Source organism: Rattus norvegicus, chromosome 20 (assembly GCF_021556685.1).
Source record: "Rattus norvegicus strain SHRSP/BbbUtx chromosome 20, alternate assembly SHRSP_T2T, whole genome shotgun sequence".
Classification (NCBI taxonomy): domain Eukaryota; kingdom Metazoa; phylum Chordata; class Mammalia; order Rodentia; family Muridae; genus Rattus; species Rattus norvegicus.
This window is the reverse complement of record NC_141553.1, coordinates 27,344,520-27,371,141: the sequence shown is the minus strand read 5'-3', so window position 1 is coordinate 27,371,141 and position 26,622 is coordinate 27,344,520. Positions and strand designations below refer to the sequence as shown.

General features: G+C 38.7%; 1 protein-coding gene across 7 annotated transcripts in view; it reads right to left on the bottom strand.

Annotated features, from left to right (window-relative positions):
* Gcc2 (GRIP and coiled-coil domain containing 2) overlaps positions 1–24,978 on the bottom strand; it is a 46,224-nt gene extending 21,246 nt beyond the window's left edge. For 2 of the 7 annotated variants that reach the window (XR_015644773.1, NM_001434628.1), the window contains 13 exon segments: positions 24,909–24,978; positions 24,605–24,658; positions 23,602–23,686; positions 22,343–22,410; positions 16,074–16,178; positions 12,500–14,941; positions 11,808–11,880; positions 9,488–9,588; positions 9,298–9,396; positions 7,667–7,786; positions 5,876–6,040; positions 5,495–5,599; positions 4,563–4,725 (listed from right to left, as the gene is read on the bottom strand). Coding sequence is in view for 2 of the 7 variants with exons in the window: in NM_001434628.1 (NP_001421557.1) it covers positions 4,563–4,725; positions 5,495–5,599; positions 5,876–6,040; positions 7,667–7,786; positions 9,298–9,396; positions 9,488–9,588; positions 11,808–11,880; positions 12,500–14,941; positions 16,074–16,178; positions 22,343–22,410; positions 23,602–23,686; positions 24,605–24,658; positions 24,909–24,920 (3,592 nt within the window). In the remaining 5 variants the exon portion in view is untranslated. 7 annotated transcript variants of the gene reach the window in all.
* Positions 24,979–26,622: the final 1,644 nt, after the last annotated feature.

Sequence of the window (26,622 nt, the reverse complement as noted above, 5' to 3'; positions counted from 1 at the left end):
AGGAACCACCACAAGGACTGTGTAGCCTATAAAGCCAAAATATTTACTACTAGAAAATGTGCAAACCTTTGATCTACTATAAAACCCTACTGGATAATTTTAAAGCAAATCTGTTCATTTGTAAATATTTAATATGTATCACTTAAAATAAAGGCATACTTATATTTAGTATACATTTAAAGTAGTACTTTTTAAAAGTTCTTCAAAAGAGGTAAGTGTGGTAGTGTATACCTGTAATCCCAGCAGTTGGGAGGCAGAAGCAAGACCATGAGTTTAAGGGTGGCTTGCCAACCCTGTCTCAATGAAACAAAACAAAATAAAAAGTACGGTTGTAAAACATAGACAGTGTAAACCTGGGGCTAGCTTTTGTGATGTGATAGCAAGTAAGAGGCCATACTTTTTATGGGAAGGACTGTTAATGAAAGAGTGCTCACTAAGGAACAAATCAAAACATAATAAAGGAAAAACCATTATTGTCAACAGAGGTCAAGAACAAAAACCAAACAGTAAGTGGACTGACTGTGTAGGATCAGCAGTACAAATCAGGCTACAATCTGCTAGGAAACAAGCTAAGGAGAGATGGCATAGATCCTGTGGTCTGAAGCCACAGATACCTACTGGTTGGCTCCTCTCACTTTTAGTTTAGCACTTAGACAAAGCATACAGATCATTCGTTGGTAAACAGAGAGAGGAGTTGCTTTCTACTACAGTAAACCCTCTTCACCGCCTCCTGACAACTATTTGCTCAGTCCTGAAAGTATTTAATGAAGCACATATAACACTGTAAGCTTTGATATTGTAAGCGATACAAAGTTTTTGAGGTCAAAGAAGACTGAATGAAGTGGGAGGACAGTTTACAGGATGATGTAAAGCCATGTCTACATGCTTTATGAAGCACAAAAGGTTATGTGATGCCATATATTCAAAGGTTATATACATTTAACATGAACAAGAGAAGTTTTATAGGATAAGAAGCATTTAGAAATGGAAGGAGGTTATGAAATTCGTAGGCAAATGGTTGGAACTGGAAAATATCATCCTGAGTGAGCTAACCCAATCACAGAAAGACATACATGGTATGCACTCATTGATAAGTGGCTATTAGCCCAAATGCTTGAATTACCCTAGATGCCTAGAACAAATGAAACTCAAGACGGATGATCAAAATGTGAATGCTTCACTCCTTCTTTAAAAGGGGAACAAGAATACCCTTGGCAGGAAAGAGAGAGGCAAAGATTAAAACAGAGACTGAAGGAACTCCCATTCAGAGCCTGCCCCACATGTGGCCCATACATATACAGCCACCCAATTAGACAAGATGGATGAAGCAAAGAAGTGCAGACCGACAGGAGCCGGATGTAGATCGCTCCTGAGAGACACAGCCAGAATACAGCAAAAACAGAGGCGAATGCCAGCAGCAAACCACTGAACTGAGAATAGGACCCCTGTTGAAGGAATCAGAGAAAGAACTGGAAGAGCTTGAAGGGGCTCGAGACCCCATATGAACAACAATGTCAAGCAACCAGAGCTTCCAGGGACTAAGCCACTACCTAAAGACTATACATGGACTGACCCTGAACTCTGACCTCATAGGTAGCAATGAATATCCTAGTAAGAGCAACAGTGGAAGGGGAAGCCCTGGGTCCTGCTAAGACCCAGTGAACTAGACTGTTGGGGGGAGGGTGGCAATGGGGGGAGGGTGGGGAGGGGAACACCCATAAGGAAGGGGAGGGGGGAGGGGGATGTTTGCCCGGAAACTGGGAAAGGGAATAACACTCGAAATGTATATAAGAAATACTCAAGTTAATTAAAAAAAAAAAAAAAAAGAAATGGAAGGAGGGGTAGAGCGCTTGCCTAGCAACCGCAAGGCCCTGGGTTCGGTCCCCAGCTCCGGGAAAAAAAAAAAAAAAAAAAAGCACTTAGAAATGGAAGGAACCCATGGGTATTCAAGAGTGGACCAGAAAGGGAGAGTAGAAGAACAAGACTTATACCTGTGGTAAAATCACACATACAGAAAAATGTCTAGTCCTTTATTGTAATAGAGTACTGAGAAAGCCACCCATGTGGTTATGGCCTATTCCTACTTATGAGGCTTCCTTCTTTACCATGACTCCAGCTTGTGATCCTGTTTTTGTCCATCTTTAGGCTGGTTTCTGACACACTTACAGATTAGCAAGGAGGCACAGGAAGCTCCTCAGGTGTTGACCTTTTATCTGATTTTACTGTGTGGCTCTGCCTGTCTCCTTTTATACTATTTCCTCTTTACTTTATGGATCTGAAATCATTGCATGGTAGCTGCTTCACAGGACTTTATGGGAATTCATGAGAGTGATAGGGTCTAGACTTAAGCTTTGTTGTCATATATAAGTAAGCAGCTGAATTATAACAACACCTTTCCCTCCCCAACACTCGAACTATAAATAGTGGAGGACTGTGATGGCTAAGAGAAGGCAAACAAAGATGGTGAATCATGCTTCCTGTCCTGGCTTTGTGCATGGGAGTATCCTGTAGAATATGGTGTAAGGGTGAAAATCTGAAACAGCTGCTGGTCTTGCTGATATGTAAATAACTTCGGGAAAAAGAACAGCGAGCCGTGCTGTAATGTGAACACTTTAGGTTTCACACAGGACAATGATCATTAACTACCAGCCAGGGAGGAGAAACCCTTGTGAACAAACTCAGATGGATTCAGAAAGAGAATATGGTACACAACTAGGAGAAAAGAAAGGAAGATGAACAGACCCGTATTTACAGAAATAATGAATTAGCAAGCATGGACATTAAATAGGTATTATATGTGTTCAAAGAAGTGTTACATAATAGAAGAATTTTAAAAATGAACCTATCAGAACTTTTAGAGAGACTGTGGATCGATGAATGTGAAGACACAATAGTAGGAACTTCCAGAGACTCCATTCCATGATGGAGCATTTGCTACTTCAAAGTAACCAAAGATAAACTCAAGATGTAAACTAAAACTCTAAATTACCAAAGTGAAAGTACAGCAAATTACTAAACGGGACAAGACAAGGACCACTACAAAGGCACACACTTCATGGGCAATCACTCTAAAAAATGGCTCAAATATTTTAGGTTGAGACTTGTTGGGAGGGAAAAGTAAGACCCAATTATAAAGCTATTTAAAAGGTCATGGAAGCTGGAACACTGCCCTGTAGTTAAAGGCAAGTGCTGCTCTTTCAGAGGCCTGGAGTTGGTTTATAACGCCCTGTAACTCTAGCCCCCAGAGGATCTGAATCCTGTCTATTGTGACACCTGCACTCAGATGCTTATATCTACAGATAGACAACTAAAAAAGCATATATATATATATATATATATATATATATATATATATATATATGGTCTTTATATATGTATAAAAGAGAGACACGTAAGGGTTAGGGATTTAGCTCACTCTCTGGGTTCAGTCCTCACCCCAGGGGTTGCAGCAGAGAACACACCATTGACTTAGGTTAAAAGGCAAATGTCAATAACAATCAAAAGACTGCAGTTGTATTAGTAAATACTGGGGCTAGAAAAGAACATCCATGGTAGGAGTGACCAAATCTTTAGGAATACCTGAGAATTCTAAGTGTGAATGCAGCCAATACTAGACTTTCTAAATAAATGAAACAAAAATGTGGCAGAACTGAAAAAGACAAAAAGGGATCCAAAATTATGGTTTGAGATTTCAACAAAGCTCTCAGCTTTGGAAGAAGTAGCTGAAAGAAAGATCCTGACCTGAAAATCAGATGACCTGAACCCATCACCAACTGACAAGACCTAACTGATGTCACCAACTATTACATCTAACACTGTTGTCAAGTACACTAAGAAAACTTACTCAGACATCAGACAAACCCAAAACTCAATACACTGAAAAAGACTGGAAACCATGAAGTACTGTAACTGCAAAAGACTTAAGTAGAACTCATTAAAAGTATTTGAAAAAGAATTTTTTCAATATTTAGAAAGTATGCAACATGTGACTTGAGAGGTCAAAGTAGTAATCACTAAATGAATCTTTTGAAATTACTCAAACCAAGAAAACAAGCCACTCAGGGGCACTTAAAGTGAAATTTACAGTGTTTAATGATGCTGTTAGAACATATTTTATGGGTAAAATGCATATAATCACCTTAAAGAGGACTGCTTCATTACTATTTAAATTTTCCTAATTGGCTGACATCTAATAAACTGTGAACAAACATGACTGATACCTTACAGCAAGCACTATGTGGACTATTAATCTCTGAATGGAAGATGGCTTGACCTGCTTCTGGGCCTCAACACTGTGCCACATGTGCTGGTGATTAAAGACCTATATAAATGGCTAGGTGTGGTGGCACACAACTTTTACCCCAGCATTTAGGAGCCAGAGGCAGGCAGATCTCTGTAATCTAGTTCTGGACCAGCCTAGTTTGCAGAGAGAGGCGAGGTGAGGCGAGGAGGTGTGGGGTGGGACAGGGAGGCAGGCGGGCAGGCGTGTATCAATCATGAAACATGCTGTTCTCTTTATCATGTTCTGAGGCAGTTATAAAGTAAAGGGAACTGTTACTCACTCATTTCTTCTTGTAGGGTTTCTTGTTTCTGTTTCTGAATTTTCATTTCTTGCTCCAAATCTTCTATCTTACTGTTTTTATTTGTTAACTTTTGATTTAATTCTTTCATCAAACGTTCGTAATCTGCTATTTCCATATTCATCAACGTGGTCTGTTGGGCATCCTGCATGTTTTATAAAAGACTTACATATTACTAGGGCAGTTAGTCTTTGAAATTGCTATGGCCATGCCACAGGAACAAGCAGGATTTAGTATGTTTTTTGGTAGCATAGACATAATATAATAAGGCAGTAAGGAGCGCAACAGTTCACAGTTCTAATTTTAGCTTGTTCTCTAACAGTTTAAAACTCAAACTCCAACTAACTTTAATTACTCAGAGTAGTAGTTCTAGTGTTATGGAGTTCTTATTTATGAAATATTAATATTGAGGTAACTTACAATGTCTTTTATGAAATATTCTTTTAAAAAGTAGAGAGAAATCAATAAAAATGAATTTTAAGTTTTGACAATAATTAATCTTCATGTGTCATACAATACAGCAACCAAACATAGAGAAATAAACTCATGAGCGAGCCTAGGTTCTTCTGAACCGACAAGTAAGAAATAAAGTTCAAGTTTTAATTTGATAAGGCTAACAATTTATAAAGGATTATTTCAGTATTATAGCCAATACTTAAAAATATTTTTTGTGTGTATAGAACAGTATTAGTATGAGCTATATTGTCCTATGAACACTTCCTACTTTCTGAGGTCCTGGGAATCAAACCCAGGCTTTAGGCATGCTAAGTAGGCATTCTGTCACTGAGTTCTCTCTCTGGAGACTATTTCTGTACCTTTTTTTTTTTTTTTCGGAGCTGGGGACCGAACCCAGGGCCTTGTCCTTGCTAGGCAAGCGCTCTACCACTGAGCTAAATCCCCAACCCTTTCTGTACCTTTTTAACCAGTTCTAATTCTTGCATCGTTTTCTGAAGCTGCTTCTTTTCCTTTTGAAATTGGAGTTGAAGTTCTTCAAGCTCATTTGTAGTACTGACATGTTCCTAAAATTAAACCCACAGCACAGCCAACATTAGGGAAGACATTATGTATAAAATGCATACCATACCCAAATCGTAGATTTTGCAAATGTTTCAAAACTTTAAAAACTATGTGGCTAGCATATAAAACGAGAATAGATTCTCCAATGTAGAGTTGGCATACGTTAAAAAATTAACTAGACTGTACTCATAAATGTACTCAGTAAGAATGTTCATTCAACCAGTATGTGATTAAAGTCCCACTGTATGTATGGGAACTGCTCTCTGGGTTGTCCTTACCTTAATTTTCTGCTCTTTCTGAAGTTTTTCAGCTTCCAGTTCTTTTTCTACTACTCCTTTGGCTCTCTGGACCTCTAAGATCTGTGCTTCTAATAACCTGGCATTAGCCTGCAGGGTCTCAATTCGAGCCAGGAGATCCTCATTGTCGGAAGTTAGTTTTTCATACTGGAATAAAAATGACTCGTTACTGTGAACACGCAGTAGACATATACAGAAGGTGAATGTGGAATGAGAGCATCAGTGTGGAATGAAGTGATTTCACCATTAAGTACAGATGACTGTTAAGCAAGAGTAAGTGTAAAGAAACAGTCACTGCCGATAGTGATCTGGCAGAAACTTTCCACAGAACAAGAAGCAATCTTGGGAGGGATGAGGTTGGGGGCCCCTTTAGAATGTACCAGACTCTCAGGACTCAAAGGGAGGGACCATAGATGAAATGCCTTAAAATGAGGAGAGGGAACTTGTAGAGTCTGCCTCTGGTAGAAAGTCAGGGCATCAGGTGGAGGGATGGGACTACCAACCCACAGTCAAAAACTCTGACCCAGAATTGTTCCTGCCTGAAAGAACTGCAGGAACAAAAATGGAGGAGAATCTGAGGAAAAGGAGGTCAAATGACTTGCCCAACTTGGGATCCATCTCAGGGCCTCAAGGCCTAACACTATTACTGATGCTACAGTGTGCTTACAGACAGGAGCCTAGCATGGCTGTCCTCTGAGAGGCCCAACAAGAAGAGGAAAGAGTCAGATTCAGACTCAGATACTAATACCCAACCAATGGATAGAAACTAGTGACCCCTCTGGCTGAATTAGGGAAAAGCTGGAAGAAGCTGAGGAGGGTGATCCTGTAGGACCAGCAGTCTCAACCTAACCTGGACCCCTGAGATCTCTCAGGTACTGAGCCACCAACCAGGCAGCATACACCAGCTTATATGAGGCCCCCAATATATATACAGCAGAGGGCTGCTGGGTCTGGACTCAGTCAGAGAAAAGGTCTGGTGGGGTTAGGGTGGGGTGTGGGGATATCCTCTTGGATGTGGGGGTAGGAGGGGAAGGGAGGATGTGTGGGATATGGAACAGTTAGAGGGTGGATGGGGGAGGGGGAGGTAAAATCTGGAGGTAAAAAAAGGAGTAAAGAATAAATAAAAAATAAATAAAAAGGAACAAAAAGCAAAAATAAAAAACCTAAACAAATTCCTTTTAGACTGAGGTTAGCTGACATTTTCAAGCTCATGCACAGTAATGATGTGTTCCCAAAATGAGTAATAACAACCGGCACAACTCAACAGTAAGAAAGGTTTAATTAAATCAGGATACTGCTAGTGACTGTGGTGGCTTGTATATGTTTGGCCCAGGGAGTGGCACTATTAAGAGGTATGGCCTTGTTGGAGTAGGTGTGTCTCTGTGGGTGTGGGCTTTAAGACCCTTGTCCTAGATGCCTGAAAGTCAGTATTCTGCTAGCAGCCTTCAGATGAGGATATAAACTCTCAGCTCTGCCTGCACCATGCCTGCCTGGATGCTGCCATGCTTCTGCCTTGATGATAATGGACTGAACCTCTGAAGCTGTGAGCCAGCCCCCATTACATGCTGTCCTTACAAGAGTTGTCTTGGTCATGATGTCTGTGCACAGCAGTGAACCCTAACTAAGACAGCTATTTAGTCAATTTCCTTTCCTAACACAAAACAATGGAAAATGTCTTTCTTCTGATTACAGTTTAACTTCTTGTGCAAGAGAAAATGAGATTGAAATGTATTTATTATAATTTGCTTGATAATGTATCCAATTTGAAATTACCTGGCAAGTCGAATCTCTTAATTGTTTGGTAAGGTCTTCTATGTGATGTTCAAAATTATTAGCACGTTCTTTTTCCACATCCAGCTGTTCTGACTGCTTGTCATATTCTAACAGAAGATTCTTCAATAAAAGACAAGATTTAACTCTAAGTGATGAAGCATTCAGTAGGTCAGAACATATAATCAAGCCATCTTGATACCTTAAGAGCACATTTGAGATTCTTAAAATACTTAATATGAAACTATAAAAGCATCTGGCAATATGGCAAAAAAATTCGTACCCTTAATATATATGATCTTATAAATCCATTAAAACATACTTTAAAATTTCAGTTACATTAGGACTTTGTTTTATTTTACACTTTATAATACCACAATCTACTAATTTTCTCCAGAATTACACCAGGTATAAGTTTAATCTTTCAATTTTTCTACTTTGTAAATTCAAGAATTGCTTTTAAGTTTATGAAAAAATATTTGCTACCAGAAGTCAGCAAAAAGCTGAGAATTTTATTTTAGATATGAAAAGATGTGTCACACATAATTTGTTTTGCTGTGTATAGTGTAATAAAGACTGGATTAAGCTTACTTCAATTACCTTTCTAATTCTTTCCTCCCTTATTTCTGCTTGCAAATTTGTATGGTATAACTTAGTCAGCACAGAACGAATGGGACCAATTGGTAAGATTACAGCTCTGCACTGTTACTAGTCTCTTAAGATTTTTAAGGCAGTGGCCTTGAGTCTCTATGCTTCAGAGGCCCACTTGAAAACTGGAAATGATAAGATACTTCTACTATTTCTTCCGAAAATACCCATATAAGACAGGTGAAGGGATTGAAAGACAGCCTGTCGTTGTGTTGGTGTCTCTATGCCTTTTGTTAATCTAAGTCTGATTGGAATTTTATTGTTCATCCTTTTTTTCCTAGTCACCTTTCTTATACAGTACCTATCTTGTCCTTTTGTCTCCCTGCTACTGTTACTAGAATTTAAGAGTAAGGGGACAGGGATTTAGGAAAGTCTGCTGTTGATCATCATCTGTCCAGAAACAGGAATGGAGCCCATCTACACAAATATTGTTGAATGAATAAATATATGAAGAAATGTAATATTTATTTTGTATTTAGCGATTTTGTTAGATTTGAAAAAAATGTTAAGAGTCTTGTGTTATTAAAGTAAATAAGCATATTCCCTCAGGTACCTGAGCTCTTCTCTCCTTCTGGACCTATCTGGAGTCCCAGGTATCTTCACTGTGAACGTATTAGATCACAGTAGCTGTTCTTTCCTTACATTTTATTATAAGGAAACCCCCCAAGGATTTTAGTTTTAAGAAACAATAATTTACAAGCACTATTTAAAGGCTAACTTTTCTAGGTGTGGTGGCAAATGCCTTTCATTCCAGTATTTGGGAGCCAGATGGATTTCTGTTTCCAGGCCAGCCAGGGCTACACAGTGAAACCCTACTTAAAATGGAACAAACAAAAAAAAACCCAGATACAACCAAAGACTAATCTTTTATGTACACTAAACAAAAAAACAAAATCAGAGAAACTTAAATTTCAATAGCCAGAACAACGTATTTTATAGTTTTATAGTTTAGTATACCTGATAGTATGAATAAAGTCTGGTTTTACCTTATAGCTTTCTGCTCCTTGGATAAACTCCTTCATAGAAGCAGATAAGCGGTCCTTTTCTGACTGTACGGACTCGAGTTCGTCCCGTAGTGTCTGGGCCTATTATAAATATGGTGAATGTTTTTCATGTACAGAAATGCTTCATTTTCCACAGCACAGCATCCTCAAATCTTGTGCTTTTGTTGCTTACCTCTTTCCTGTTAGAATCTAGTTCTTTCTTTGCTCTCACAGCGACTAGTTTTATCTTACTGATTTTCTCATCCTTGTCTTTGGATTCTTTTTCCAGACTTTCTAAAATAGAAAATGAAAGGATCATATATGAAGTCAAAAGGAAAAAAATATTGAAATTACTTATCTTAACCCCAGAAACGGTTTTACTCTTGAACACAAAATTTGCAGCTTGAAATTTATGGTAAGTAGCCAGAACTTTATTTTGTAAACAGAAACCTTAGTTATTCATTAGCAAAGTAGGATAAGTTATATAAAACTTTAAGTCTCTATTAATAGTTTATTTTCCAAGGAAACCTAGGAACTGGAGTTCCTAAGACTCTTAATGTTGCGTAAGAGGGGATTTAGGAGACAGTTTGTAAATCAGGACAAGTAGGAAAGATGTAAGGCACATGTACATAACGGTGCACAGTCTTCCTCTAGACCATGTCTATAAACATCTTTCTTCACCCTATTTGACGACCTCTTTTAGTTAAACTCGACTTTAAGACTTTATTTTTGTAAACTTTTCTTATCAGCAGTTAAGAGTTCTGTTCACACCTATTATTTGGGGTGTACCATGTATAGTGACGTGCGCACCAGAGGCCACTGTCACTCTTCCCTGTTTCATGTATGTAACACAACCCTGCTTCTCAACTCGAGCATCACAATAGTGATTCCCCCTTTCCAGTGGATTTTTTATTCTCAACAGTTTATAGATATGCAACAAGATCATATTACCAAGGTTGATGAAATGGTTTAGCAGGTAAAAATGCTTGCTGTGCAAGCCTGAGGACCTGGGTTTTATTCCTGGTAGCCATAGTAGAAGGAAAGAACTGACTCCTGAAAGTTAACCTTATGGCAGGCACAGTCCTATATATTATATAGTTACAGTAGTAATAAAATGAAACATATTAGTATGCCAGGAATAAATAGTAGAATCTAAAAAGGGCAGGGGAGAGACCATAATAGGAGATGTAATATCACAAACATACGTGTTTTTTCATTTAAAAAACCCAAAACAATAGAAACCATGCTGCTCCTCTTACAGAGCAAAACCTTTCAGAGAGTTGCCTGCATATATACTCTTAAATTTCTCTTCCCCATCTTTTTCAAGGCCACTTCAAACAAGCCTTGATCCCAGCACACCAGGAAACTGTCCTCTGTGTTGTTTAATTCAATAGATAGCTGTGAGCAGTTACTCACTCCATCTGCCGTGGCTAAAGTTTTCCCATTTTTGTCACTTGGACATAGCTTGACTTTCAGACTTTTGTTCAATGAGTTCCTACCCACTAGCTGCTGCTTCTCAATCCCTTTTGCTGTTTCTGTCATTTAAAGATGGGAACTGACTTGGGTCCTCATTCATCTATGTCTGTCTGTCTCGCCTTTGGGATCTCAACCTTGGGCTTTTTATGGTCACAATTTGTACGTTTTTCTACCTTTATGCTAGTTATCTCAACTACAGATGCATGTAGCATCCTATGTGATGATACACATATTTAGTCTAAATTGAGCATCTTCCTTCACTCAGACCATCTCTGACAGATAACTGGGAGTCATTCTGAACTCTCGTCCATTCTCCTTTCCCCAGTTTATCTGGGAACTAAACTGAAGAACCATGGACAACCATATAACACTTGTGAAGCCTTTATTTCTTCATCTTTGAGGAGGAACAACAGAGCTAGTCCATAAGTCACTAAAGGAACAAAAGGAGAGGTGTGATGCTTAACTCTTCTGTGCACTGTACATTTACCATCAGCTACTTCTTGGGACTTTCTGGTCTCCTTGATATTATTTAAAAAAATTCCAGAGACAAGCACACTTCTTGCTAAAATACCGTTTCTTTTTGTGTCATACATGCTACTTTTCAGGACCCAATGGAAGTGATATTTTTCTTAAAACAGGCAACTTTCTCTACTAGCATCATCTCCTGTCCCTATCTAACTACTGAACTTAACTTCTGCCTGTTGACGACTTCTTTGAGCATAGTGTCTGGACGTCGTTTATTCTCACTATTGCTCTTATACAGAACAACTGATTACTCAAAATGTCTATGTAGATAAAAAAAAAACAAAATTAATTTACAGGATCAATTATGAATAGAATCACAGCCGTATTTTTGTTTGGATTAAATGACAGAAAATGGCATTTGAAAGAGAAGGAAAACAGATGGCAGAGACAATTGGGAGGTGAGGGAAAGGCAGCCAATACTGTATAATTAATAACTCACTATAGTTCTCAGCTATCTTAAACATTAACAAAATATTTGTCTAATTTATGGTGACATATAAAACCATAGTTACCTATTTTTTCTTCCAGCTCTTTTACCAATGAAAGTTGATCATTTTTTACAGAAGGCGATTTCTCTAAGGAATCCTAGATTTTATAGAGGAAAAAAAAACAAAAGAACCCCTAAACCAGAATTCATTTCATTCCCCACAATAAAATTGTCATTTTAATCATGAGAAAATCTTTACCTAGAAAAACCATATAAATAGCAATTTGGTTATTTTTATTTTCTATTGCTAGAGTAAGCAATACTACATTTATTATGTATATGGCCTTTACTAAAATAGTGCCAAAGAGCAAGATGAATAATCCGACACACCCCAAATACATATGTAACAAAGAAATGACTACATGGTGATCACTTCACAACACAATTTCTAAGAGAACTTTAGATTTTTAACTAAAATGGAATACCACTATAGCTCATTCTCTTGATCAAGTATTCTTTCAAAAGAAAAGCAGTCTGTATCCTGAGTGCAGCTGTGACTTGTCCTTGATTAGTTTTGCTCATGACTAGTCGCACTTGACTGAGATATACCACATCAAAGTGCTTATTAATTCACTCGCCAGAAATTTGTTGCTTGAACCTAAATGCTGAAACCTAACTTTTGATTTCAGACTATAAAAATGTTAATTCATATATTTTCCACAATCTATGAGCAGAGCTAAGGATTTATTTGAAATCAATAAAACTCAAAAACAGTACCTTCAGCAGCATCAATTCTGCTCTCACATCTTGTAGCTCAGACTCCCTCTGCTCAAGCGATAGCCTCAGGTTTTCATGTTCTATGACAAGATCCTTTTCATTATGGACTTCATTTTTGCTGTGTAATGTCCGCGATAATTCTTCAACCCGAGTTGAAAGAGTCTGATTTTCAAGGCTTGTTTTTTCATTAGTATTCTTCATTTCTAGAATATCACACTGCAGGGCCTCTTTTGTTGATGTGACTTCATCTAATTCTTTTCTTAGGAGAATTTTCTCTTGTTCAGAGTCTCTTACTAAAGCCCTTAGTTCTTCACACTGAACTACACTCTCCTCTTGAAGGCACTTAATCCTCCTTTCTAATTCTAATACTCTCGCATCATATTCAAAGACTAAGTTATGCTTTTCTTCCTTTACTGTCACTAAGGATTCACCCACAGCTTTTAGAACTGTGACAACATCTTCCTCTTCATTATCTTCTAAAATGCTTGGCCTCATTTGCTTAAGAAACTCGTACAACTGAGTTTTGACAAATGACTTCTGAAGTTGCTCATTTTCAAGCAGTTTATTTAAATCATCTCGTTCTTCAACCATTAACTGGAGTTTCTTTTCGAATTCAGCAACATGCTCTTTATAGGCAAAATCTTGTTGAGACTGAAGAGCTTCTAAATCTCTACTCAACTGGACCTTTTCAGAATGCAGTCTATTGTTTTCCTCATAAAGAGACTTGATTTTAGATGACAATGCTTCTTGGTCTTCTGTCATGGTTTTCATTTGAACCATAATGTTTTGGTCATTTTGACTCTTTTCTCTTAATATTTCATCTAGTTTTCCTGTTAATTCACTTACTCTTTGTCTCAGTTCACTGTTGTGCTGGGCGGCTTGCTCTGCTGCTTCCCTGAGTTCTACAGACAGTTTCTGTTCCCTTTCCCATTTCTGATGGAGATCATCTATCTCTTCACGGGAAGTTTTGATTTTACTTATAAAATCATCTTTTTCTTCAGCAAGAGAACTTATCTTTGCTTCTAATTCTTGTAACAGGGTATCTTTTTGACCAAGGCTGGCTAAGTACATGCTATTATCTGCCTTAAGGTTCTTCATGGTACTTTCGAGTTCTGATACCAATTCTTGTGATAATAATTTTTCATTTTCTCCTTGTAGGCGATTTATAGTTTCAAGAAGAGCGTCTTTTTCGTTAAAAGCAGTTCTTAGCTTCTGCTGAAGCTCATGAACATCAGATGCTTGCTGTTGCTTCATTGTTTCAAACTCTTGACTTATTTTTCCAGCAGATTCTCCAAGTTCTGTTTGTAAAATTTCCATCATCTCTCGTAAACTCTCATAATTTAGAACTACCTCTTGCTTTTCATGTTGTAGATTTTCACACTGTTCCTTAAGTCCCTGTATTTCAAACATTAATGCTAACTTTTCTTTTTCTGAACCTGACATAAATGTCTCACTTAGTTCAGAGATTTCTTTCTGATGGTGCTCCTGAAGACGCTGTATTTCTTTGTTATGTTGTTCCACAGTACAGCAAAGCTGCCTATTTAAATCTTCTCGCTCATATTTTAATTTTTCTACTACGTAGCTCTGTTCTTCTTTGGCCAGCAACAGTTCATTAATTTTAAACTCCAAGTCTTCTCGTTCATGGAAAAACTCATCCTTTATATGCTGGGCATCCATTTCAAGTTTTAACTTGAGATTATTCATATAAGTCACTTCATCTTTTAAGATACTATGTTGAGATTCCAGTTCTTTTAATGAATCTTCCAATTGTCTGACTTTATCATACACTGTATGTTCTGCAAAAGGATCTTCCTGTAAGGCCACAGAGCATTTTTGATTCTCCTGGCTTGCATCTGAGGTGTCTTCATTTAAGCTTTCTGATTCACATTGGTAATTCTCTGGAATGGTCTCACTTGTCTCACACAGTGTCACTCTGTTCTCTTTTAGCTTATTTACTGCTGCCTCATGTTCTTTAGCTAATGTTTCCATTTGAGACATCAGCTCATTAACTTCTTCTTTGTGTGTAGCTCTCAGCTGCACAATCTCTTCTTGGAAAGTATTAATATCTTTTTGGTAGTGCTGAGCGTTGTCCTCAATGACTTTCTGGAGATGAATAATCTCTTGCTGTTTTTCATCACTGGTAGCTTCTAATTGCTTTTGTAGACATGACGTTTGTTCCTCAAATGCTGCTGTAATGTTCTGAATCTCTTCCTGTAGTTTTTTAACATTATCTTCAGAGTCGCTCTGAGACTTGAGCTGTTCTAACAGCTCTGCTTGCCTATGGACTGCTCCCTCCAGGTCTCTTTGTAAGGCAGCCTTTTCTTTGCTGTGCTCTGAGTGTACTGCTATCAGTTCATTTTTAACACTTTCCATTTCTCTTACGTAGTTTCTATGTGATTGTTCAAACTCTTTTTGTGTCTCTTCCAGTTTAGTTACAGAATCCTATTACAAAAATAAGGACAAATAAATCTTTGAAGATGAAAGAAATCTCTACCTTTACTAAAGGGTTAGGTAGGTGGGAAAAAAGGCGAACAGAATATATCTAGAGAAATGTGATTCTGAAATTTGAAGAACTTTGTTTAGGGCTTGACTTACTTAGGTAGAACTATTATCATCAATACAAAATCTATTATTTAAAGTAACTAGCAACTAGGAGATCTCTGTATTTAACTATCTTTTTAAAGGTAATAAATTATTTAAGGCCAAAAGCTACAATGTATAGCTCCTGAACAGATTAATAAGAGATATTTTAGAGAAAATATGCTAAAACTTTATAGACAAGAAAGTAACAATGTGCTACTAAATGTCCTAAAACTGAACAGATAAAAAGTATTTAGAGCTGTGAAAAACTCAAAACCTTAATACAAGATTTTTATTAAGAAATGATATGGTTATAAGAAGTTATAAGAAAGATTAAAGTATACAAGAAATAAAATATCAGTTTATCGCTGCATAACTGCTTGCTTTAGTATTATTAGCTGAACAAGTAATTGAACCCAGGATCTCCACACATAGGCAAACATTCTACTACTGGGTCATATCCCTATTTCTCTTTTCATTTTTTGACACAGGGTGTTGCGAAGCTGCTCAAGCTGGCCTTGAACTCATTCTGGATGCTAGACTGGCCCTGAGCTTGTGAACCTCTTATCTTTAGCTCTCTGAGTGGCTGGAATTATGGGTCTGTACTTCCAGAGCTGTTTTGTTTGTGATAAAAGTAGTAAGACTGGATTAGATACCCTTTAAAAAATTAAATTATTTAGTGTGTGTGTGTGTGTGTGTGTGTGTGTGTGTGTGTGTGTATGAGAGAGAGAGAGAGACAGAGAGAGACAGAAGATGAATGGATGGGGGTGTGCATGTGCCATGGCACATGTGTGGAGTTATAAACAATTTGTAGGAGTCAGCTATGTCTTTCACCAAGCTTGGAGGCAAGCACCTCTAGGCTGTCCTACTAAGTACTAGCATGTGTATCCATGCTTGGCTAGATTAGATGCTTAAGATACCATTCTGCTGCAAATTCATTACTATTCTGTGTAATTCTGTATAACAGATAAAAGACCACTAAATGTTGTCTTACCTCAACCTCTTGCTTCATTTTAATATTTTCTTTTTTGAGACACAGACACTGTTGTTCAGTCTCTGCTTTTTCCAGAAGAAGAGCATCCAAGCGTTCAGTTAGCACCTGTTTTGGAATGACATGATTTGTCTTTATGAGATTAAAAAAAATGGTATCTTGTTCTCTGTTATCCCCAAACATAATCTTTCAGCCTCATTCCCGGCTCTAAAGCAGAACACCCATGACAGCCTTCCTTGCCCTCTCTGCTCCATGGATCCTAAAAGAGCTCCCTCTTCTAAGCTGCTCTGCCCCATTTGTTGCTTTGTTCCAGATGTTAGCAGGAACTCACTGCTAACCCAAGGATTGCTCCTTTCTGGCTAAAAGTATGCTGAGAGCAGACCCATACCTTTCCAACTGCTCCTGAGATATCACCCTTCTAGTCTTATCCCAAGAGCTATAGCAGGAAACCTACTGTGGTTTCAATTTCTTCCCTGACCCCAACGTAACAGTTCACCAAGACCTCCTCCTCTGTGAGGTAGAGGCCAGCCTGGCCTACAGAGTGAGTTCTAGGACAGCCAGGACTTCATAGAGAAACCCTGTCTCAAAAAACCAAACCAGGGGCTGGGGATTTAGCTCAGTGGTTAGAGTGCTTACCTAGGAAGCGCAAGGCCCTGGGTTCGGTCCCCAGCTCCGAAAAAAAGAACCAAAAAAAAAAAAAAAAAAAAAACCAAACCAAACAAACAAAATAAAAGAACAATGGGGGAAAACCATGTTAAGGACACAGAAAGCTTTAACATACTTTAAAAAACAATGTGACAGAAGATAAACTAAATCAGAAAGAAAATGCTCTAAAAAGAGCCTGGCTAGGATGCACACCTTAGAAGGTGTGAAAAACAGTTCTGAAAAATGAGATCTCAGAAGCTGGCCTTACCTATGGGAATAATAGTTCAGTAGTAGAGTCCTTTCACCTAGTGCAAGTAAGGCCTGGATATCAATTCCAGCATTATAGAAACAAACAAGACAACATCCAACAATTAGAAAGAGCAGGTATTGTCAATGAAGTGTAAAGTGTGGATCTAAAGACTGAGGATTGGAGGCTATGTAGGGTCAGAGATTAGGAGTACACACTGCTCTTGCAGAGGACCTGAGTTAGGCTTCCCAGCACCCATGTTGAAAGACTCACAATCATTGATAACTCCAGCTCCAGGAGCTGTAACTCATAGTCTTTTGGCCTCTTTGGGTACCTGCATTCTCACACACACTCAGACTCAGATATACTTATATACATAATTTAAAAAAATCTTTAAAAACACTGAGAATTGGACGACATAAAGTAGTTCATACTACAGAGCAGTAGTTCTCAACCTTAATAATGCTGCAACCCCTTAAACAGTTCCTCATGTTGTACTGACCCACAAACACGCAATTATTTTCGTTGCTACTTCATAACTATAATTTTGCTACTGTTATGAATCATAATGTAAATTTCTAAAATGTGACCCCTGTAAAGGGTCATTCAATCCCCAAAGGGTTTGTGACCCACACATTGAGAACTGGTTCTAGAGAAACACCCTGTCACAAACAAGCAAGGAAACAAATAGGAGGTTAGTGGACAAGCTGAATAGGGTATAGTTAAAAGAACAGGCAGGACATCTTGTCTTTCCTTTGAAAAGACAGACTGACAACACAGTATGACAGCTGACACCTTTAATCCTGGCATTGGTAAGCATAGGCAAGAAGATCTCTGAGTTTGAGCCACCCTGGAGTATGGAGTGAGTTCCAGGACTGCCAAGGCTACACAGAGAAACCCTTTAAAACCTCCCTAGAGGGGTTGGGGATTTAGCTCAGTGGTAGAGCGCTTGCCTAGCAAGCACAAGGTTCAGGGTTTGGTCCCCAGCTCCGGGGGGAAAAGAATGCAAAAAAACCTACCTAGATAACCTTATCTTCTTTAGAAAATGTGTGGGAAGGCAAATCAATAAAATGGAAACCAGATCAACAGGCCAAGTCAGTTCTTAAAAAAAATAAATAGTTAAGACAGGTCTAACAAGGCAGATGAAGGGAATACAGAGGTCACAAATGAGCAAACTAAAACAGGAGTTCTCTATATAAATCATAGTCTACAAAATTAGAGGTATTACATCATCAATAATATTTAAACCTCAAGTGAAATCGATAAAAATTCCTGAAATAACACAGTTTTACTTATTTGAGAAATTATTATAAAACATAATAATCTTTATTAATGAATACTGTGGGATAAAGAAAATAGAAAGAATGAATATAAGTTAGGTTTTCAAGGAGTAGAAAATTATGTTTCATATGAACTTGTCCAGAAGAAAAGCCAAAAAAAAATTGAAGATATACAAAACCGAAAAAACAAAAACAAACAAACAACAACAACAACAAAAACAGTCTGGAGAGATGGCTCAGTGGTTCAGAGCACTGACTGTTCTTCCAGAGGTCCTGAGTTCAGATCCCAGTAACCACATGGTGGCTCACAACCATCTGTAATGGGATCTGATGCCCTCTTCTGGTGTGTCTAAGACAGCTAAAGTGTACTTATATATAATAAATAAACAAATCTTTTTATTGGATATTTTTTTATTTACATTTCAAATGTTATCCCCTTTTCCAAAACAAATCTTTTTAAAAAAGATATACAAAATCAGTGCAATGCAAAAACTAACTGAAATAATTTAGAGAAAGTGTAAATCAAAGGGTCATGTTACAAATCTAGATGTATCCAATCAGGACCACATCTAGTTTGGACACTGTGACAGGGATATTTCTTGAGCCAGGAGTTTGAAGCTGGCCTACACAACATGGTGAGCTCCCATTTCACACCGTATCCCCTCCCCCAAATATGCATGTATGTAGATAAATGTGTATGTATGTATGCATGCATGAACATTTGTAGAGTTAAGACAGGTGGTTAGGCCTAGCTAAAGTATGAATGTATGTATGAATATGTATATGAATGTATGTGTGTGTGTGCATATTTGCCTGTGTAAAGGATTTTAATCATATTCCTTTCCTTTCTCTATGGTTCACAAAGAGTTAACCAGACTGGCCAATGAGGGGGTCCTGACTGCCTGGTCAGAGAAGGAAACACTAGCAATAAATCTTTTTTTTTTTTTTTTTTTTTTTGTTCTTTTTTTTGGAGCTGGGGACTGAACCCAGGGCCTTGAGCTTCCTAGGTAAGCGCTCTACCACTGAGCTAAATCCCCAGCCCCAATAAATCTTATACCTAATAACTCCCCCAGCCCCCAAGCTGTTAAGCAACAGGTATTAACTCATCTGAAGCCATCCGCTTCTGGCCCCAGAATAACAGAAGAATCAACGAGATAAAATATTATTTATACTAAGCAACTTTTACTCTCAACAAAACCAAATTTTGCCCTCAGCAAATGCTCCACCTCCTCAGCTGCCTTCTAGAGAGAAACAGTGCTCAGGCAGGCTCTCAGCAGTAAACTTCGTCAACAGTGTTTACGACAAAGAAGAGAAATCTCAAACACTGAAGATAAGGTAGAAAAAAAATGGATAGCTCAGCCAAAGGAAATGTGAAACCTGGACAAAAACAAGCCATCCAGAAACAAGCCATCCAAAAAAGACCAAGCCAAATAGTGGGGATACAAGGAGTAGAAACCCAGGTCAAAGGCATGGAAATATTTTAACAAGATCACAGAACATTTCTGTAATCTAAAGGAGGAGGTAGCAATCAAGGACACTAAATAGACAGGACCAGAAAGAAATCTCCTCATGATACATACTGATCAAAGCCTTAATCGCACAGAACAGAAATGATGTTATTAAAAGCTGCAAGGGAAAAGACCAAGTCACCTATAAAGGCAGGCTCATTAGAAGAATGCCTGACTTACCAACATTAACTAAAGTCATATGAACAACTTAGGTGAAATCATGACCCCTAGTGATAGAAAACAGCAGTAATTAAAAGTCTCCCAACCAAAAAGTCCAGGATCAGACAGTCAACGCAGAATTTTACCACACATTCAAAAAAGGAAAATAGGTCAATATCCTTTATGAATACAGATGCAAATAATTCTTTAAAAATACTTGGAGCTAATACTCATGGGGAGAAGGAAAATCAGTTTTCTACAACAGAGTAACACTGGGTATATCAACCACAAGGCAAGCCTCATACTCAGGGGTAGCTGACCAATCTAAAAACCTATTTTTTTTTGTGCTTTGTTACAGTTTGATTTTTTTCCCTTGATAGGAAAAGAACATGACATTGGGTGGGTAAGGAAGAGCAGAAGAGCTGGGAGGACTTGGGGGTGGGGTAGGGAAAGAAGATAAGCACAATAAACTGTATGAAGCATTTTAAAATAATTTAAAAGTCGCAACAAAAATAATTTTTATTTCATGCATATGAGCGTTTCCCTACTTGCATGTATGTGCACCATGTGTGACTGGTGCCTGTGGATGTTAGGTTACACATAGGGTTGTGAGCCACCCACCATGTAGCCTTGGGAACCCAACCTGGGTCCTTTTCAAAACAGCAAGTGCTCTTAACTGCAGAGCCATCTCCAGTCCGAAAGGAAAATTCCTGATGAGCATTCAGAAGATGTTGTGGCACACTCTGTAGACTGACTACTGACTGTCTCTGTCTCTATCTCTGTCTCTCTATATCTCCTCTTTAAAAAAAGATTTATGTATTTATATGAATACACTGTAGCTCTCTTCATCTCTTCAGACACACCAGAAAAAATCATTGGATTCCACTACAGATGGTTGTGAGCCACCATGTGGTTGCTGGGAATTGAACTGAGGACCTCTGGAAGAACAGTCAGTGTTCTTAATCACTGAGCCAGCCCGACTGTTTTAATCTTTATAACCAACCACTGTTTTGATATTGAAAAGCTAAAACTAATCTTCTGATCACCTTGGGTGGAAAAATAAGAACAAAGAAACAAAGATAGTCGGTCTCGACTAGTCCAAAGACTCCTTAGGACTTCCTACTTCCATACTTCCGTGAATCATTCTTAAGTTCTTTGAAACTGAGCAAACTTTTGTTGCCTGGTATCATGGCATACACTTTTAATCCCAGTACTAGGGAGGCAAAGGCTGGTGGATCTCTGAGTTAGAGGCAGGTCTGGTCTACAGAGAGAGAGTTCTAGGAAAGCCAAGGGTACACAGAGAAACTGTTTTAAAAAAAGAAAGAAAAACTTGCTGTTCAACAAAACTAAATGTTTACATGTAAAGTTTTACAGCAGGTCATAGCTCTCAATAAAAAAGAAGAGTAGAGTAAGCCTTAAAAAAATAGAAAACAGCCCATAATAATTTACGTTTGCCTGGAATGGTGGTGTATGCCTTTAATCCCAGCACTCAGGAGGCAGAAGGCAGAAGATACCCTGTCTCGATTTCTTTTGTTTTCTTTTTTTCTTTCTTTCTTTTTTTTTTTGGAGCTGGGGACCAAACCCAGGGCCTTGCGCTTGCTAGGCAAGCGCTTTACCACTGAGCTAAATCCCCAACAGATTTCTTTTGTTTTAAAAATTTCCTGTGCAATCATTCTTGGGTCCCTGTACGGACAAATCTATCAAAACCAATGTTAATCCAGTCAGTAAGTTTGACCAAGTAACCTAGCAAAGAGGTGTGCAGGATAAGGAAGCTGTGCAGACATTCACAGGATCACTGTCAAAGTGCAGTTTCAGAACTGCAACACATCTAGAGGACAGCCAGAGCAATTCCTTGCAGGAAACAGAAGGTTTCGGGAAGCAAGAGAGCCAAGCAAGTGGGGAAGACACACTGGCGCCATCTACTGAAGCTGCAACAGGTCTGCAGTGACTGTCACAGGTGCAGGAGGAAGGAAATAGGAAAGAAAGCAACGTTAAAGTTAAATGGTACAAAAACTAATGATGACACCTACTGGTGCGGATCTGGCAAGCTGAGTTGAGATTACAAGGGGAATGTTAATATCCCCCACACTGCCTGAGGCAGCTAGAAGTGAAGCTATCAAACGTGGTTAAGCAGTTATCCAATGTATCTATCACACAATGTATCTATCAATATCTATGCACACGATGGCCTACACATGGCCACGTTTCCTGAGGAGATCAGGGCAGGAAAGATACCGAAGCACTGACTAACAACTTTCTGTTTGAAATGAGTCAACAGCTCTCCCCCATACTACCTTCACTCTGAGTCAAAGAACTAATAGACTAAACCAAGGCCAGTAATGAGGTGATTGAACAGAAAGCAAGATCGTCTGCAGCAGGGAGAGAGTCCTCAAAGAAATCTTATCTATAAGTGAACAAACAGTGCTTCATTACCTTAATCATATCATCAGTTCCTCCGTCAACAGGTTTTGATTTGAGCTCTTCAACTTCTTTGTCTAATTCTAAATAATAAAAGTTCCAGTTCAAAATTACTAAAATATTCACTACCAAACTGACAAGTACATTCTAAGAATCCCAAGCCTATAAATTAGAATGCATTTAAGAAGTCAGTACTTGGAGAAGTAGTAACTTCATTCAAACAATAGCAATTTTTTCTTCTCCCTCTAAATATGAAAACTTTCATTTGGAAGAGTAGTCTAAGTATTTATTACCCTGCTTTAGTGCACATGAATAACTGCGTTTCATCTGAAACTATACACACTTCTTCCCTCTCTGCCTTCCCTTATTCATCCACATATATGCAGAGGGCTTGCTATGCTGTCCAAGTTGGTGTTGAAATCCTGGGCTCAACTGATGCTTCTGTCTTAGCCTCTAGAATATCAGGGACTAGGTGTGTGCACCACTGTGACTACCTTGAAAATTTGGATACATGTTCCATACATTCTATTATTTTTGTTATAACTATCTACTGTATAATCTTAGAGCAATAACTAAACACATATCAAATACATGTATTAATATGAATATTTCTTCAATACATGTCTAGTCCCAGAGCTTAAGTCATCTCCCCAAATAAATTACTTGTCTACAAACTGTTCCAACTTCTAAAAATAAACTTGTCTGTTCTGGTTAGAAAGAAAAAAAAACCTTGGCGCTTAAAATTTTAAGTTAATGAGAATTCAAGAGTTCCCCTAATCATACTAACAAAAGATACTAATATTAGTTTTCTTTTGGAATAAAAAAAGATATTAAATAGGGAATCAACCAACTTCAGCATGTACATATAATTCAAATTTCTGAGAATGTCTTGGGGATTACGTTTTGCGACTTTTATATTCCAGCTGATTTCTCTAAAAGACATAGCTAATTTAGAAGAATTTACAATTCATGTGAAGTAAAAGAGGGTTTCATTTTACCATTGAAAAAATATTCCTCGGGGTGGAGACATGGCTCAGTGGTTAAGAGCACTGGCTGCTCTTCCAGAGGACCTGGGTTCAATTCCCAGCACCCACATGGTGGCTCATAACTGTTTGTAACTGCAGTTTCAGGGAATCCAAAACCCTAACAAAGACATACAGATAGGCAAAACATAAATGCATTAAAAAAAGAATTAAAACTTCATTTGTTCCTTTATTTATTCAAAGGCTGGGCATGGTGGTCTAATGAAAAAACTGTAATTTCAAACCCAGTACCTGTACACCTTGCTTTGGCTTTCTGTAGGAGCATCATCTGCTTCTTGGCAAACTTGATGAGATCTTCTCTGGGCAATGTTTCTAGCTGAAAGATGTAGTTGTGTTATTGGCTTTTATAACCCATGCTTCCAGTATGCCCACCAAAAGAAACACAGTATCTGCCTAAAGATAGAAACACTTTAAATATTCAAGCCAATCATATTTTTTAAATTGACAGTTTTGATAACTAAAAGTAATTAGATGAATTGAAAATCAAACAAAACCCCAGCATAAAACTCTTACAGAGAACATTAAGTTCTCTAATTGTACAAGCAGGGGCTGAAACTAAAGATTCCTAGAGCTGTAAAATTCATTCTGTTGTAGGTTGAAAGTCTAACTACATTTACATGTGAATCAGGTCACATTTAGACCTTGACTATAACATTAGGGTTTACTAACTGAAAACCACTTCATCTTTGTGAACGAAGTTTCCTCATCTGCAGAATGAGAAGAGCGAAGTTACTTATTTCACGAAGCTTACGTGAAAGAATCCGGTGCTTAGCCTGGAAATCAGTCTGCAAACAATACATTTTGGTAATAAACCACTACCTTTCCGAATCATTTAGCATTAAACACTGTAGTGCTGCAAGAACAACCTTATTCAACCATCTTTTAACTATGGAGCTGGAGCCAACAGGATATAGCTCCTTGATTCTTCCTTCCTCTTAATCCCCACTTCATCGTGTCACTGTGTAAACTTTCATAAAACAGACTAGCTAAATGTTTGAAAAACAGCAGGATCTTAGCATAGTGCTAACACGGACCAGGAGGTAAACAAACGGCTCGCATATCAGGAAATTAAAAAAGAATAGGAAATCTGTAAGTGATAGTAAATTAAAATGGAACTCCCCGAGGAAAGGTTAGTTCTTTAAGAAAAAAAGAAAGAATTCTTCCCACGCCAAAGTTTTCCAATTCATTAACCTTATGCCCTACGGGGAACCTGGCGGCAGAATGCTCTCCTCACCTTGGATTTCGGGGTCCCGGAGGGTGCTGCAGTCACAGCATCTTGAGCAGAATCCTGTAAAACAAACCATCACAAGAGCTCACCCCAATTCCAGGTACAAGGCAGCCAATTAAATTTGTGGTGACGAGGACCCCTTCAGGCGGTAGGGGCCAGAGCTGGGCCGTCGCCGTAGCAAGAGCCAGCACCAAGTTCAAAGTCGAGCGCCGCAGCGGGGGTCCCGCCGCGAAGGCGGGGACAGGGTGCAGGCCGTACCCTCCCACTCCTCGAGAGGCACGGAGGGCCAGCGGAGAGGCGCGATACCCACCGTTACCTCCATCGTGGCAGCGACCCGCGGCCACCTCGGCCTTTTCAGGCGTCCTAGGTACTCCGCCTCTGAGGCGGCGGAGCGCGGGTCAAAGGTCTTGCAACGAGGCGACTACGCCTCCCCCGCGTCTCCAAGGCTACGCAGAGCGGCACTTCCGCTTCCTCCTGGGTGTCTGGGAGGAAGTTCTCTGTGCGCAGGTCCCCTGGCCAAGCCAGAGCATGCTGAGTCGCCCAGCACCGTCCTGTGCCTAGGGACAAGCTTGAGCACAGGTTCCTTTTATCACTTTGTTTCCTAGTTTTTAAAAATGTGGTTTACAAATTTAACTATCCAGACTAGTAGGCATATGTGAAACAAATAGTTTAATGTGACTTAATTCTGTCTTGTTCAAAATAGTTTCCTTTGTGAATAGTAATTGGGAATAAATCACGGGATCCATTACGTTCCCAGGAGTTTCAAAATGGTGGCATGCTGACTCTGTATTTCCAAATATTAATTTACGGGCTAAGGTGCTTCTTGTGTTGTTAATATTGTCAATTTGAAAGGACCTATAATCATCTAGGAGACAACCTCTAGCATGTATGAGAGAGATTTATCTAGACAAGATTAATTGAGCTATGGAGACCCACAGTAACTGTGGGTGGCAGCATTCCACAGACTGGTGTCCATGGCTGCATAAAAAGGAGAAATCAGACTGAAAACCGGCATTAATCTGAAAGAATTCACCAAGGTCACAGTGTGGGAAGGTTAAGAGTGACTAGTGTCTGATAAGCACCCTCCCTTGTGATCACTAATGAGAGAGGGCAGGGTAAAGGGATTCAAGGGTTCTGTCAGAGAGTCCTTCCTTTTCCTCATAGGTACTCACAAGGGGATGAAGGCAAGATAAGGAAAACCAAACCAACCAAACAAAACCCCAGAGGACTCTAGAGAAGAAGCAGAGAGTAGAGGGAAGATATTATAATACAGATTTTCATCGTTATTGTCTTATAGAGTGATAACAGGGCACCCCTAGACTGACATAGGCCTTCAAAAAAATCCCTGATATTTTTCTATAGTTAAGCATGGTCTAAACATAAACTAGAGGACAGAAAAAGTGGCTGCGGGTGGGAATATTAGTCAACATGTTGTATTTTCATAGGTGATGGGGCATTCATTCAGCAGGTTTCTCAGGTTGTCTACTTCCAGGTATAGGCATACGCTAATTGCAGGCCCTGGCCTTCAAGCAGTTGGGCCCTCACCCCAAGCAGAGCCCAAGAGTGTTTAAAGTTACATATGGCAAAAGCCAGGTATTTTTGTTGGTTTTGATCATGGCTTCTGGAATTTATATGGCATGATTTTTACAAAATATAAAGGCATCAGAGGTTTTCCATTCAAAATGAAGTTTTCTCCCTGATAATACTCTGAGGGGGAGAAAATTATTACCTCCTCTCAATCCTCATTCCCAATAACAGCACAGCAAGCAACTGGATACCTTCTCTTTTTTCTCTGATCCTTCAGAAACAGTTATTTTCTTCAGTTTAACAGTGGGTCAAATACCTACTGTTAGTCAATTTCCATGCACTATTTAAATTCAGTGAGAAGCTGGCTCTAGAGGTGGGATTTTCCTGTAGATTTTTTAATTGCCCTCTGAAATGCCTTGTTTTGTATCAAACTGGTCTCTCAACTTTGTTTTGGGAGAAAGAAGAACAGCAAAATAGCCCAAGGTAAAAAGCATTAG